A 15,477-nucleotide genomic window follows, 5' to 3' on the forward strand; every position below is an offset into this window, starting at 1 on the left:
GGGTGTATGAATATGAGGCTGTGTGAGAGTGTGAGGGTGTGAGTGTGTATGAGGGTGTGTGAGAGTGAGTGTGAGAGTGAGGGTGTGAGAGCGTGTGTGAGTGTGAATGTGTGAATGTGGAGCCTGCGCAGTGTATCTCAGACGCGAGCAGTGAGTGGTAAGTGTGAGCGGTGGAGGGAGATGTGGGAGATGAAAAGTCGGACACTGAGAGGCAGCACTTAGCGAGCTGGTGACGGATCCTAGAACGAAAGAAAAGGGAAACAGCATCACTGCCGCCTCTGGAATCAGGTTTGATAAAACAATCAGATCCCAAATTCTCAGTTTAACTTGGACGAAAATATTCTGAGACACAATAATATCCCATTATCCGTAAAACGGATCGGTCTGCATGGTTTACAGTATCAAACATGTGTAGTGGTGTGTTTAAGTAGTCTATAAACATTGTATATATTAAATATGTGTGAACTTTAAATATATAGAATGAGTGTGATCGCAAACTCTTATACTTTGGCTATATATTTGCTTTTGTTGTGGTTGTGTCTAAGCAAAGCATTTCTGTTTACTTATGTCAAATATGTTAGAAGACAGAGAATGGATGAATGTGAATGCTCTCTTTAAATGGAGTGTAAATGTAAAGATAAAGAGAAACGGATGTCTGCAACACATCAAAGCTACTGGGTTAGGTAGGGTATTTAAAACGTATCTGTGTTTGTTAGGACTGCAGCTCAACATAACGCATGTTAGATATGATATTTTCAGCTATTTTACAAAAGTAATCTATGTATACATACAACTTCATATATAAATAGCCACACACTAAAATGCAGACACACATCTATATAAATACGTGACTCGTATGTAGGAATGGGTTTTGTGTACGTTATATTTTTGTGCAATTGAATTCTGATGAATTAAAAACTATATATTATCTATATATTTAAATGAAAGTTGATTTGGCGCTTAGACTCGTTCAGTTTTAATTCTACTTTCCATATTTTCCACCAAGGAATTCTTAGTTGGCTAAAGTACTGCAATGCCTCGATCTTATGAGGGCTAGAGATACTGACACACACACACACACACTATGGGCAGTTAGTAATCTCCGACATATTACAAAACAAGCAAAGTTCTCATTCAAATAATTGCTTTGAAACAATAAGATGTAAGCAAAACCTGCTGAATTAAACGAGAGAGTCGCCATCAGTCTCCTAGGTCTTAAACACCGAGAAGTTTGATGTGACCGATGCAATAACGTTCAGATACCATTTAGTTACTTTGAAGAAGGAATGAATGAAATACAAGATTTCACTGAAACAGTCAATTGATAAATAAACTGCCTTATTCCTTTTAAAATCTTCGTTATTTGATGCGGTGGAAGTTGCGCTCATGACGTAAATCGGAGAAGTTGACAATCGAATCAGAGAATGGTGACAGCACAGAAAAAGGAGGCCCTTCGGCCCGGCGAGTCTGTGCTGGGGTTGCTGTTTCTTTTTGCGAAGGGGCTGAAAGGGGAAGGTGGGAATACCTGTTGTTAGCTCAGGGTGACTTGCCGTCTTCTAATGAAACCTCTTCTCTACAGATTCAGAGGGGACCCTGGAGAAACTGATGGGAGCCTCTGATGTTGAAGTGAGTGACCTTGAGGCGGCGGTATAGTACGAACAATAACAAATCATCTCGGTTTTACATTAATGAGAAGCATCGTCCGATACGAACTATCTCTTAACGTGCGTTTGTGTGCACAGAACTCAGGTCAGGTCCTGTAGAGAGTTCGTCACAGAATATGGCCTTTTGATCCATCATGGCTATGGTAGCTCCACAACAGAGCTTTTTATTGCTGGGTTGTCAGGTGTACCACACACAAGGAAACCCATCACTATGTTTCATTATCATCGGTAGGCTATCATTGAGTCTGTGGTTGCCCTCCACACCTCTTTATAATGGCTGAGCCCTCGTTGCTTTTCTATTGACAAGTTCTGTACTTTCAAACAAGACACAACGTTCCTGCCAGGTTAGTGCTGGCACAGTACTGGCACATTTCGGGCATTCACCTGCAGATGGTCCCCTAACGCCTTCTAAAATTGAGAAGCCATTGTACTGTGGTAGCTATATTTTTGTGATATCTTACTGTCTGCCAGTCACAGCAAGTCAGTTGTTCAGAGTGAGTTTAGTTTAATAACTTTCCCAATGCTTTATAATTACAGTTACTTTGGAACTGTAATTGCTATTGTTACTGACTCAACAACAACTTATATTTATATAGCACCTTTAATGTAATAAAAACATCTGAAGACGCTTCACAGGAGCATTATAAAACAAAATATGACAGCAAGCCACATAAGGAGGTATTAGGTCAAATGACCAAAAATCTGGTCAAAGAGGTAGTTTTAAGTAATGTCTTAAAGGAGGAAAGTGAAATGCAAAGGTGGAGAGGAGTAGGGAGGGTATTCCAGAGCTTGGGGTCTGGGCAACTGAAGGTGCAGCCACCAATGGTGGAGTGATTAAAATCGGGGATGCTCAAGAGGCCAGAAATAGAAGGGGTCTTTTACTGTTTTCACCTGGTCTTATTGTAACAGGGTTTAATTTTAAACACACTGTGTTTTGAGCTCCCCCTTTGTGAATCCTTGTTCACAGCTTTCTAATTATAAGGCAAAGAAGTGAGCGTACCAGGTTTTCTTTAGGTTTAAAGAAGAAAAGTGAAATTTATTAAGCCTTAAACTTAACTCTAATATAGTTAACGTCCATGGATATACACTGTGCCCACGCTAGCATGCACACACGATGCATTCATGCAAATAGGGACAGAAAAGAGCAGAAGAAAAATAAAGTAGAGAGGTTTGAGGCAGTCTCAGAAGAGGGTTTCTTGTTACTGTTTCTGTATTTCCAGCTCACCGTAAAGTCTTTGATTGTAGACAGCTCTTGCTTTTCATTGGGGCCCAGTATTCTTCTTAAACCTTGTTCACTGTAGGAGACTTTTCTCTTTTGGGGTTCATGTGTCTACAATGGTTTCCGAAGCTGGTGAAAGAGAGATGAGAGCAGACAGGAGAGAGGTGTTCTCAGTCCAGGAGCTAACAGCCTTCTCATTTTAAATTCCCTGTTGGAAGTTCAAATTCAAAAAATCTCCAACAGTCAGTCAGTCATGTGACTAAACTAGAATGACCACGTCTGTTTGTGTATTTGGCCATCTTAGTAGTTAACCTGGAATGCTTCAATTTCTGGTAATCAATAGTCCATTGTGGATTCAATTGGAGCAGGGAATAGCTCCTTTGTCCTTTGAAGTACTTGTCTGTTGATATGCTAATGTCTCTCTCCAGCCAAAGTCTCCAGTTGTTTTTCAAAGCAAGTTCTTTCTTCATCATCAGCAGTTTAAAATCAATGTTCATGTGGCAAAATTTATTTTCCTCATTCTTGGCAGGTGAGGGCTTGCCTGACAAAAGGCATGGATGAGGGTTCTAGCAGCAGCTGAGTTGAGACAGGGGTGAAGTCAGGCAATGTTACAGAGGTGAAAATAGGTGATCTTAGCAATGGCACAATTACGAGGCAGAAGCACATCGACTTAAATCTCAGACTGTTGCCAGGGAGAGGAACGGAGTTGGCAGCTAGGGAACGGAGTTTGGAATGGGGACTGAAAACAATGGCTTCAGTTTTCTCAATATTTAATTGGAGGAAATTTCTGCTCATCCAGTACTGGATGTTAGATAAGCAGTCTGATAATTTAGCAACAGTATAGGAGTCGAGAGAGGTGGTGGTGAGGTAGAGCTGGGTGTCATCGGTGTACATGTGAAAACTAACACTGTATTTTCGAATGACATCGTTGAGGGGAAACATGTAGATGAGAAATAAAAGGGGATCAAGGATAGATTCTTTGGGGACACCAGAGATAACAGTGTGGGAGCAGGAAGAGAAGCCATTGCAAGTGATTCTCTGGCTACAATTAGATAGCTAAGAATGGAACCAGGTGAGAACAGTCCTACCCATGCTGGATGACAGTGGAGAGGTGTTGGAGGAGGATGGTGTGGTCAACCATGTCAAAGACAGGTCAAGAAGGATGAGGAGGGAATGTTTACCTTTGTCACAGTCACATAGGATGTCATTTTTGACTTTAATAAGAGCTGTTTCAGTACAGTAGTAAGGGCAGAAACCTGATTAGAGGGATTCAAACATGGAGTTCTGGGAAAAATGGGAATGGATTTGGGAGGTGACATCACCTTCAAGGACGTTGGAGAGGAAAGGGAGGTTGGAGATGGGATGGTAGTTTGCAAGGGCGGTGGGGTCAAGGGTTAGATTTTTGAGGAGAGGGGCGCTGATGGCAGATTTAAAGAACTCGCTAAACTCCCCCTACAACAATAGCTACACTTCAAAATATTTAATTGGCTGAAAAGATCTTTAGGACTTCCTGAGGTCACAAAAGATCCTACAGGTATGCAAGTTTATTTCCTTTACAAGTTCCAAAGCTAAGATCATTTTACAAAGAGTGTCCCTACAGTGCCGAGTAGTTGATGTAACCAGGCTGAAATCCAGGAAACAGTGACTCTTATCAAAGGGTAGAATGTTGGAATTTTAACACATTATTTAACATTAGAGAACAAGGGGGAATTTACTACAGAAGATATGTCCAATAACAGCACACAGACATATATAGGGTTAGATGGACATGGGTGGGAGGAGGCTTATGTGGAGCATAAATACCAGCAAAGACAGAATGACCTGTTTCTCTGCTGTAGTCTTCTGTGTCCTCAGTACCTTGCTCTATGGCAGCGAGGCCTGGACAACGTATGTCAGCCAAGACCGACGTCTCAATTCATTCCATCTTCGCTGCCTCCGGAGAATACTTGGCATCAGGTGGCAGGACCATATCTCCAACACAGAAGTCCTCGAGGCGGCCAACATCCCCAGCTTATACACACTACTGAGTCAGCGGCGCTTGAGATGGCTTGGCCATGTGAGCCGCATGGAAGATGGCAGGATCCCCAAAGACACATTGTACAGCGAGCTCGCCACTGGTAACAGACCCACCGGCCGTCCATGTCTCCGCTTTAAAGACGTCTGCAAACGCGACATGAAGTTCTGTGACATTGATCACAAGTCGTGGGAGTCAGTTGCCAGCGTTCGCCAGAGCTGGCGGGCAGCCATAAAGGCGGGGTTAAAGTGTGGCGAGTCGAAGAGACTTAGCAGTTGGCAGGAAAAAAGACAAAAGCGCAAGGGAAGAGCCAACTGTGTAACAGACCCGACAAACAAATTTTTCTGCAGCACCTGTGGAAGAGCCTGCCACTCTAGAATTAGCCTTTATAGCCACTCCAGGCGCTGCTCCACAAACCACTGACCACCTCCAGGCGCTTACCCATTGTCTCTCGAGATAAGGAGGCCAAAGAAGGAGTCTTTATAATGTAAGCCTCTGTCTGTCTTTTATTATACCATTGCTAATTCGTGGTAATTTTTCTATACATTTAAGTCACATGTCGTATAGTTACTCGATGATAAAACAATGCTGTATTATAGCTACTTTGGTGTAATATTATTCCATGCTTACATTTCTCAGTGCTGTCACTACGAATTTAGTAATGTTCCTCCTGCAAATGGGACTGTTGCTTTGTAGTAGTGCTACCCCATATTAATGTTACTGTATGGTTGTGTTGTTCTGTGATAAGAATACATTAGGGCATAACCTCGCTGTGATAATATGCTCTAGACCCTCATCTTTAAGTAATTCTTGATTATGTCACACTATGTTTTCAGTATTCTGTGAGATCAGCAGCCTATGGTAACACTCAATGCTGATGATAGCTCGTATTAGTTCCAGTTTTAGCAATCCGTGGTAATGTGGATCAATGTTCTGTTAATGCGAATCTATGCTGTCTTGTTTTCTCTTTGTCTCTGATGTGTATAGCTGATTTCCTGCCATAGCTTAAACCCTTAATTGTAGGATACGGGTATTCTGATTACTACAGAAAGTATTTTATAAAAAAAAGTTGCTTCATAACAATTCTGGTTCGCTTAAGGTGTTTAGAATTCTGGCTGAACTTTGCTAGATCCTGAATAATGAGGTGTTTAGCTGACATGTTGAGAAAACTAATGAACAGATTAACATTTATAAGAAGGCACTTCATTCCCTAATCTGTTATGTTTGTCGTGTTGTCTAAATGGGCAGTAAAACTTTACACTTCAATTAAAATGACCTTCATTTTATCCTTAAATGGGCATCATCACAGCAAGAGTAATTGACACAGCACGAGCAGTGTTATCAAGTGGGGGGAATTGCATTACAAAATGTTGTTACATTGTGAGAACGCAATTACATTTTGTGTGGGTGCGTATGCAGGTGTGCATGCATATATGCATGTAGCTATGTGTACAGATGTGAGCCTGTAAGTATGCATCTTTTTAATTCTTTCAAGGGATGTGGGCATCACTGGCATGACCTGTATTTGTTGCCCAACCCTAATTGCCCTTGACAACTGAGTGGCTTGCTGGGCCATTTCAGAGGGCAACCACATTGCTGTTGGTCTGGAATTACATGTAGGCCAGACCAGGTAAGGATGACAGATTTCCTTCTCTGAAGGACATTAGTAATCAGATGTGTTTTTACGACAATTGATGACAGTTTGATAACACCATTACTGACTAGTTTTCAATTCCAGATTTTTATTAATTAATTGACTTTATTGATTAACTTAAATTCCACCAGTTGCCATGGTGGGATTTGAATCTGTGTCCCCAGGGCATTAGCCTGGGCCTTTAGATTACTAGTTCAGTGACAGTACCACTACATAGCCTTCTCCCTTGTGTGTGCGCATATATTTGTGTTCGCATATGTGTGTGTGTGCATGTGTTTTCCTGTTAAGTGTGCACTGTGTGTGTGTGTATACGTATCAGTGCATGTGAATGTGTGCGTGAGTATGCAGGTGTGTTTGTGCACATGTGTGTGTGTTTAAGTGTATATGTGTGTATGTGCGTGCAGGTGTATATGATGTAAAATTAAATGTAGTACTTCTGGGCGTTTTCCATACTCTCAATCTCCCCATGCTGTGATATCATGGTCTCCACTAGTCACCAACATACCATTAACCAAATGTCATACTAAAATTCAAAGGATTTGTGCAGCTTTCAGAGATGTTTTAATGATTACACTCCTGACAATGCAGCCCAGCGTTGACATCATCAGAGGTCTCCAAGCTTTGCACATGTGCAGAATGAACCTTTGGTGTCAGTATGGTGCTGTGCATGTGCAATCTACGTCAGCACCCGGCTTGCCAGGACTAATTCGCATATGTGCGCGAAAACATCATCACATACTGCAACGTCTGCTCGCTGCTGACTCCCCGCTTAACCCTCCCACCTGTTGGCCACTCGCTCTGGGACTCGGGGGGAAGCGGGGAAGAGAGAAAGTGACAAGATAGGCAGGGGAGGGGAGGGAGACTATGAGCAGGACTGAGTGGGGAGCAGAAGCAGGAGGGAGCGGGGCAGAGGCAGAGCAGGGGGGAGGAAGCAGCGAGGCCCAGAGCAAGTGGCCTACAGGTGGTGGGGGGGGGGGGGGGTGGTGGTGAAGTGGAGAGCGAGTGGTTGAGGGGGGAGAAGTGATGAGGCGTGGAGCAAGTGGTAAGCAGATGGGTGTGGGAGGCAACAGCGAAGAGAAACTTGATGGCAGGAGGAAGCGGGGTACTGTTGGGGGTGGGATGGAGGCGGCGATCGCAGCCACTGTGGGCATTTGGGTTTCATTTGTTTTTCTTTGTTATAAATTGAGCAGTGCCATCTTTACGACTGGCAGCTGGCAAAAACATCGCAGACAGTGCCGTTTCAGTGCATGAGGCTGCATTTGCGCATGTGCAAGTGCTGCGCCACCTAGTGGTTGCATTGTCAGCAAATGCAGCCATGATTAAATGCATTTAAAGGGTATTGTCCTCTGCTAACATGTCTTTAAAGGCTCTCTGCCAGATCTGGTAACAATGTATGCAGGATAATGTCATTAAGGCACTTATCTGCTGTTATAAGTTTAATTATCAACATGAATTTTAAAATATTGAACATTTAATATTTTTATTGTTTGTTCTCGGGATGTGTGCAATGCTGGCAGGGCATTTTTAAAAGCTATTCCATTCCTAGTTGGACTGTTTGGGCTGAATGGCCTGTTTCTGCACTGGTGTAACCTATGTAATCCTGGGTATATCCTGAGTAGGCAGTGGTGGGCCTTCTTTTGAATCACAGCAGTCATTGTGGTGCTGGCACTCCCATGATGGTGTGAGGTTAGGATTAGGGGAATTCAGCGATTGTGCCTTTTCATGATGGAACTAGTCATTACCTGGCAAAAATGTTACCGGCCACTTGTCAGTCAAAGCCTGGATGTTGTCTAGGTCCCACTGTAGGCTAGCATGGGTTGCTTTCATTATCGGAGGAGTTGTCAATAGAGCTGAAAACCATAAAATTGTCAGCAGTCTCAACCTTGATCGTATGATGGAGCCAAAGTCATTGATTATGCATCTGAAGATGATTGGGCCAAGAATGTTGTGCTGAGGAATTCCTGCAGTAATGTTCTGAGGCTGCAATAATTGGCCTCTGACAATCATAGCCATTCAACTTTCTGTCAGGTATGACTCCAGTTGCCAGATGATTTTCCCATTGACTCCAATTGACCTCAGTTTTGCTAGGGCTCCTTAGTGCCATACTCAATCAAATGCTGTCTGAAGGGTGAAGAAAGCAGATTCAATAGTAACTTTCGAAAGGGAATTGAATATAAACTTGAAGGATAAACATTTACCGAGCTATAGGGATTGAGCAGGGGAGCGTGACTTACTGAATGGCCTACCAAAGAGCTGGCATGATGGACCAAATGGGCCTCCTGCTGTGCTGCGTTATTCTATGATTCAAGCGTAGGTATTCTTATCTCCCCTTGGGTATGCTGTTCTCGTGTGCATGTCTGGGTTAAGGCTGCAGGATTGTAAGAACCACACTTTAGCAGGTGTAATGCCTGATCCAAGATAAATTGAAAATGTTGGTCACTGGGTTAAGAGTAGTCAAAAAGGGGAATGTCTGCCTGTTATGAGAATAAATTCTGCCCAAAAAAATGCCCACAAATGACAATGGTTCTTTAAATCCAACCCAAAATGGTTTATCCTCATGCTGCTCTTTACAGTCTGAGTGGACTGCAGGCAAGATAGCCAAACACTGCAGGACTCTGAGCTGTACATTTGCTAATACTAGACATGCTTTCTGACATGCCATGAGGACCTAGCAGGTCAAACAGCTAACTGAGGAGAAATCGGAGGCAAGGATAGAATAGTGCAAAATTGCAATAGTTTTCCATTTTAAAAAAAAGATTAATCTAAGGAGAAATTCCACATTTTTGCAGCCAAAGTATAAATTTGAGTATCATGGTGCAGAATTTGCTGTCAAAATAACAGCAAGGCTAATGGCACTTGTCTTTATTTATGGGTAAATGGTACAGCAACTTCAGGCGAGGGGCATGCGTTAACAATCAAAAGATGCTGTCTGAGCTGCACTGCTCGAACATTAGTTTTGCAAAAATGGCATCTCCCCCATAGCCTCTCCATTATTTTAGAAACTTGCTGTTGCCAATGTAAACATACTTTTACTGTTGTGATAAATGTCAGTCAACCTCCCCGGCACTGAAAATTAACTTTTACTGTTGTGGAGTCTCATTCCTTCAGGTTCTGAATTTCTTGGGATGGTTTAAAGAAAGTCACATTTTAAATTAATGTTTTTAAATTAATGTCTTTCTTCACTTTTTCTTTTTGTCTTTTTTCTCTTTCTCTTAATCCAATTTTTCTTTCCCGTTCTATTTCTCTACCTGATTTGAATTCACCTCCTTTAATTCACCCTCCTTTTCAATCCTTCCTCTGTTTATTTTCCAATCCTTTTATCTCATTGGTTAAAGAGATACCCTATTGGTTGCCCCATTCACTTGGGTCCCAGATGCCCTGTTTCCCTTGCTGCACTATTATCAGCTCACACTTTCAGCAACTTAGTGGGCAAAAATATATGGAGCTGAAGGGTGCAGGGGAAAGTCTAGCTCACAGCAGATGCCATTAGATGTCCTGCTACAGCAAATTTTGGCTAAATATATTTACTGATTCAATATACTTTAAAAGTAATTTTCACCGGCTCGTCCTCTTTTGATTCTTGATTGTCCCTCACTACACTGCACCATATTGGGGAATAGAGTGGTAGAAAAAGGGGGAAATTTGCGTGGGGAGGCAAACAGCCATATCCTCATTCCATCTCAAGTCAAAGAGTGATCATAATTGATGTTAGCTTATGGGAGTAAATGGCCAGGCTCACATTGCTTTACCTTATAGGAACTCTTTTTCTTCCAGTTCTTGCTCCCTACACCTGCCTGTATGACTGACGATGACAGCATGACGTCTGGACACTGGAATGCCTCTGAAAACTACCAGATGAACCCAGCTAGCATCATAGTGCCCATCGTGTTCTCCCTAATCTTCCTACTTGGGACAATTGGGAACAGCCTGGTCCTCGCTGTGTTGTTCAGAAATGGTCAGATGGGACACAACACAACCAACTTATTCATTCTCAACCTGAGTGTGGCCGATTTCTTCTTCATCATATTCTGTGTTCCATTTCAAGCCACAATCTACACACTGGAAGGTTGGGTCTTTGGGTCTTTCATGTGTAAGGCCGTCCATTTCTTCATCTACCTGGCGATGTATGCGAGCAGCTTCACTCTGGCTGCTGTTTCAGTCGACAGGTACAGTATGAGAAGGATCACTGGATCATACAATTTCTGTAAAATATACCATTATTTGAGATATGACATATAATAAGTGTAACTTGGGAGGAAAAAGGTCATGTTGGATGTATGATTCCCAAAGCTTTCCACCACTTGGTGGGGCAGGGGTTTCATCATCTCATGTCTGGGTCTGTTGTATAATTGATAGGGATTATTGCTATGATTATGCAATGACTATTATCATTGTATCATGGGTCTACTGAGATGGTGGAAGGCGATCTAGATGAACTGTGGTCTTGGTTTGCCTAGCAATTCCTATGATCCTACATTCCTACATGCCATTAAAGAATTATTAGAGACAAATAGGTTTACTTGCCCTCTGCAACATTGTTCACTTTGTTCCAGCCTCAGCCCCACAGCTGCAGGAACCCATACTTACATAATCATCACCTTTAGACTCGATGGCGCCGATTATCACAAATGGTGCAAATCTGAACATTCATGTAAAAAGCAAAATACTGCAGATACTGGAAATCTGAACCAAGCTAAAAATTGTTAGATATACACAGCAGATCAATTAGCATCTGCAGAGAGAACGACAAGCATTTTTGTTGAAAAATCATTTTTGACAGTTAACAGACATGCACGTTCCAAAAGACAATCAGTACTCCAAAAGGTTAATCTGCGATGTTTTATTTCAATGATGTGAACCAGTGGCAAAACACTTGCTTTGGGTGTTTTCTTTTTATTGCAGTTCACTGTTGTTGCGACTTATTTGCTTTTGATCATTCCACACCCCAGCTGCTAATTTGCTTGTTCTCTCCACAGGTGCCGCCTGTTGTGTGTTTCCACATTTTCCGCTTTTGTTTCATTTTTCACGTAAGCAATTTTGCAGCCGCGGTGCAAAATCTTTAATTTTACACGTTCAAATAATTCACATCTTGGCCTCTTGCTTTTTTAAAACAGGAGCCCCTTGACGAAGTACTTTGAAAAATCTCTTCACAAATTGTATGTGGGCAGACCTCCTGTGATCAACACAGTCATTCCTATAACCTTATTGTGAAGATAAACTGATATGTGCAGTAGTTCTTTCCCTTGAGACAGATGTTAAAATTATTTTTCCATGTGCTCTAACTGAAGACTCATTAAATGCACAGCAATGGTGGGATTTTATTAATTTTGTGGAGTATCTGATTATCTGTTGAGGGTAGAGTGCAAACTGAAGGATATGTTGAGATAAAATTGAATCATTTGTTGGCAGTTCTTTACCCAGGCAATGGCAACTTAAGAATACAGGATCAGGAATAGGCTATCCAGACCCTTGAGCCTGTTCTGCTGCCATTCAGTTAGATCATGGCTGATCTGTATCTTAACTCCATTTACCTGCCTTGGTTCCATAAACCTTAACACCCTTGCCTGACAAAAATTTATCAATTTTGAAATTTTCAATTGATCCCCAGCCTCAACAGGGGAGAGAGTTCCAGATTTCCAATACCTTTTGTTTGAAGAAGTGCTTCCTGACATCATTCCTGAATGGCTTAGCTCTAACTTTAAGGTTATACCTCCTCCTGACCCAGCCTGCAGACATTTTGAAGATCTTGTATTTCTCGCCTTCTCCAGCATTCCCCATGACGTGCAACCTTCTCTTGCTAAAGTGGCAGGCGAATAGTTAACGCCACGTTTCACCCAGTTGCTGGTAGGGATATGAGAATCAATCCAGGTGACTCAGTCTGCTGGCATTTCCTTCTTTCCCTTCTGGGCAATGTGGGCGGTCTGCACTCAGTGCTTCCCCTGCCAATCAGGAACTCATTACGTTGGGAATCATGCTCGGGAATCCACATGCTACTGCAGCGTGTTGGAACTGCTCCATCACATCGTCCATCAACAAAAGCAGTTCTGTCAGCTATCCGGATGCTTGAATCCTGATTGCATCCCCTTTTAATGTTCCTTTTGTTTTGTGGAATGGCTGTTCATTTACCCCAACAAGTGCCGGTTCCTCAACTCTTGGAGCAGAATAATAGGACCATTTCTTCCCCCTTTTCCAGCACAGGTTCCAGCCAGAAATCAGGGATGTTACATCTATTCAGGTCTGAACTTAGATAAATGAGACAGAGGAAAAAAGTGGTTTACAAATTATTAGTAACTTTGCAGGGGGTAATTTAAGGGTGGGCATTCTAGTATCATTTTGCCAGTTTTGCGTTTAGTATCTCCCCTGTTTTGCTTTAATTTTATCCCCTTCATCCACCTAATGTGACACTTTCACAAGCCAAGACAATGCATGGCCATTCTTGCTAGCTGGCTCCCAGGAGTGACTTACAAGGTATGACTCTCCCCAATAATTTTCTTTCTCCCAGAGCAAGTAGCTACAGCTTCCAGTCAGCCTCTCATTCAATGCCATTAAGATATGGATCTGAAACAGGACTTAGACCTGTGTCCATCTTTCACTCTATGGCAGTGAGAGTTAAAGTGCTCACGTTTAGCATCACTGTGGTAGCCCCATTAAGATGCCCCTGGCTGTTATATACCTCCAGGTATGGTAAGCATTGCTGTTTCTGTGAATTTTCATGTGAATCTGGTGCCATTTTTCTGATCAGGATTGAGGACTGGTGTTCAGAGCAGCCTCGATTATCACACAACAGGTTACTTCTTGTGACAAATAGCACCTACATTTTATCAGCTTTACATCTTTTTTTGAATCGTGTAGATACCTGGCTATCCGATATCCCCTCCGATCCCGGGAACTCCGGACCCCCTTCAACGCAGTTACGGTCATGGCAGTGATATGGGGACTGTCCATCATCTTTGCTGGGCCCTACCTGAGCTACTACGACCTCATCCCGTATGAGTGGTTTTATATCTGCATGCCAGCATGGAAGGAACCAAACAGGAAAATCATGGACATGTCCACTTTCATATTTGGATATATAGTCCCAGTTGCAATTATAAGCTTGTCTTATGCGAGGACAATCAAGTATCTCTGGACAGCAGTGGACCCAATAGAAGACATATCTGAGTCCAAGAAGTCCAAGCGAAAGGTGACCAAGATGATTATAATTGTGACTGTGCTGTTCTGCCTCTGCTGGCTCCCTCACCACATGCTGATCTTGTGTTTTCACTATGGGCATTTTCCCTTCAATCAAGCCACCTATGCACTCAGGCTTCTGTCCCACTGCATGGCCTATGCCAACTCCTGCCTCAACCCCATTGTCTACGCCCTGGTTTCCAAGCACTTCCGAAAAGGCTTCAAGAAGGTTTTCAGTTGCTTGTTGAGCAAGAAAGGAATGAATAAAGTCCATGTGGTTCATGTTGTAAACATGGTTACCGGCTCCACAGAAGTCACGCACCTGAACGATGAAAACGGGAGGCAGCATGGCTGTGAGCTGAGGGACAGACAACCTTCGAAACCTCAAGGTACAGCCATGACCATCACAATGCCATATCGGCAGACACCTTGAAAATACAAAACTGTCTGTAAAGAACTCATTCACTTTCAGTCTCTCTACAATTTTTGTGTCCTTCTCTTCATTGTGTATATACACCTGGTTTTATTTTAGTTCTTATGTTAGTTGTTGCTGTGGGTGAATATAGGCTTCTATCTAAAAAATCTAAATAATGAACCATTTACTTATTGGGAGAATTTTACTGAATATTCATATTTTTAGTGTTTCAACTATAAAAGTCACTGCCAAAAAAAAGTCAAGTTACATGGCACCTTGGAAATTTAACATAGTTAGAAACTGGGAGAAAGTAGGGAGGAGTTGATTGAAGGCAAGGTCAAAAATGAAAGAACTTGCATTTATAAATCGTCTTTCATGATATCCCAAAGTACTTTGCAATCAATGAAGCACTTTTGAAGTGTAGCCATCGTTGTAATGTAGGGAAATACAGCAACCAATTTGTGCACAGCAAGCTCCCACAGCAATGAGATATACAATTAGGTAATCTGTTTTTAGTAAAGTTGGTTGAAGGATAAATGTTGGCCAGGAGACCTCACCTGCTCTTCAAATAGGATCCCTCGCAGTCACCTAAAAGAGCAGATGTGGGCTGAAAAACAGCATGGACAATAGGGCAACACTTCCTTGCTACTACACCGGAGTGTCAGCCTCGATTACATGTTTGAACCTTTTAGAGTGGGGCTCAAACCCACACCCTCTGACTCAGGCAAGAGTGCTGCCACTGAGCCATGGTTGACACCTAAGATAAGCTTGGAGAAAATTCTTAGTAGTTGGGGACAGGGGTCGCAAAGTGCAAGAGTTTAAAAGAGAATTCTAGGGAACAGGGACGTGAAGGTTCTGCCACCAGTAGTGTAGTACAGAGGCCAAGACTCAGGAGTGGAAGGTATGAGTTGGGATATGGGCTGAGAGGAGGTTGAGGAGATGCAAATTTTGATTTCTATGTGATTGGGGATCAGGAGTCAATGGTTGACGAGGACTGGGCTGATGGGTGAGTTGACCTTAATATGGGAAAGAATAGGACACCCCTGTTAAAAACTACCCATCCATTTGGAAGGATCAGACATAATTTTTGAATGTTAGGCTTTCCACCGCAAACTGCTCTCTCCAGACACAGCACTGCTCACTGTTGTGTTTTTGTCGCTGGCGCATTGTTCCGGCTGGGAAGAAAAAGCTCAAAACATAAGGGAAAAAATGATTGTAGCACAAATCTATCTCATACAAATACGGACAATGATTAAATGTGACATTTAAGTGCACCCAGCTTGCCCACTTAGAATAGTCCTTTTCTCCCTCTCCATTTGAATAATCTGATCTATTTTCTCC

General features: G+C 42.5%; 1 protein-coding gene across 1 annotated transcript; it reads left to right on the top strand.

Moving 5' to 3' along the window:
- The first annotated feature begins 250 nt into the window (after positions 1–250).
- Positions 251–14,154, top strand: galr2b (galanin receptor 2b). The gene is made up of 4 exons (XM_068056865.1): positions 251–288; positions 1,580–1,626; positions 10,326–10,717; positions 13,404–14,154. The coding sequence occupies exons 2-4, from the start codon at positions 1,606–1,608 to the stop codon at positions 14,152–14,154; spliced, it is 1,164 nt and encodes a 387-aa protein (XP_067912966.1). The 5' UTR covers positions 251–288; positions 1,580–1,605.
- The last annotated feature ends 1,323 nt before the right edge of the window (positions 14,155–15,477 follow it).

Source organism: Heterodontus francisci, chromosome 24 (assembly GCF_036365525.1).
Source record: "Heterodontus francisci isolate sHetFra1 chromosome 24, sHetFra1.hap1, whole genome shotgun sequence".
NCBI classification, from domain to species: Eukaryota; Metazoa; Chordata; class Chondrichthyes; order Heterodontiformes; family Heterodontidae; genus Heterodontus; species Heterodontus francisci.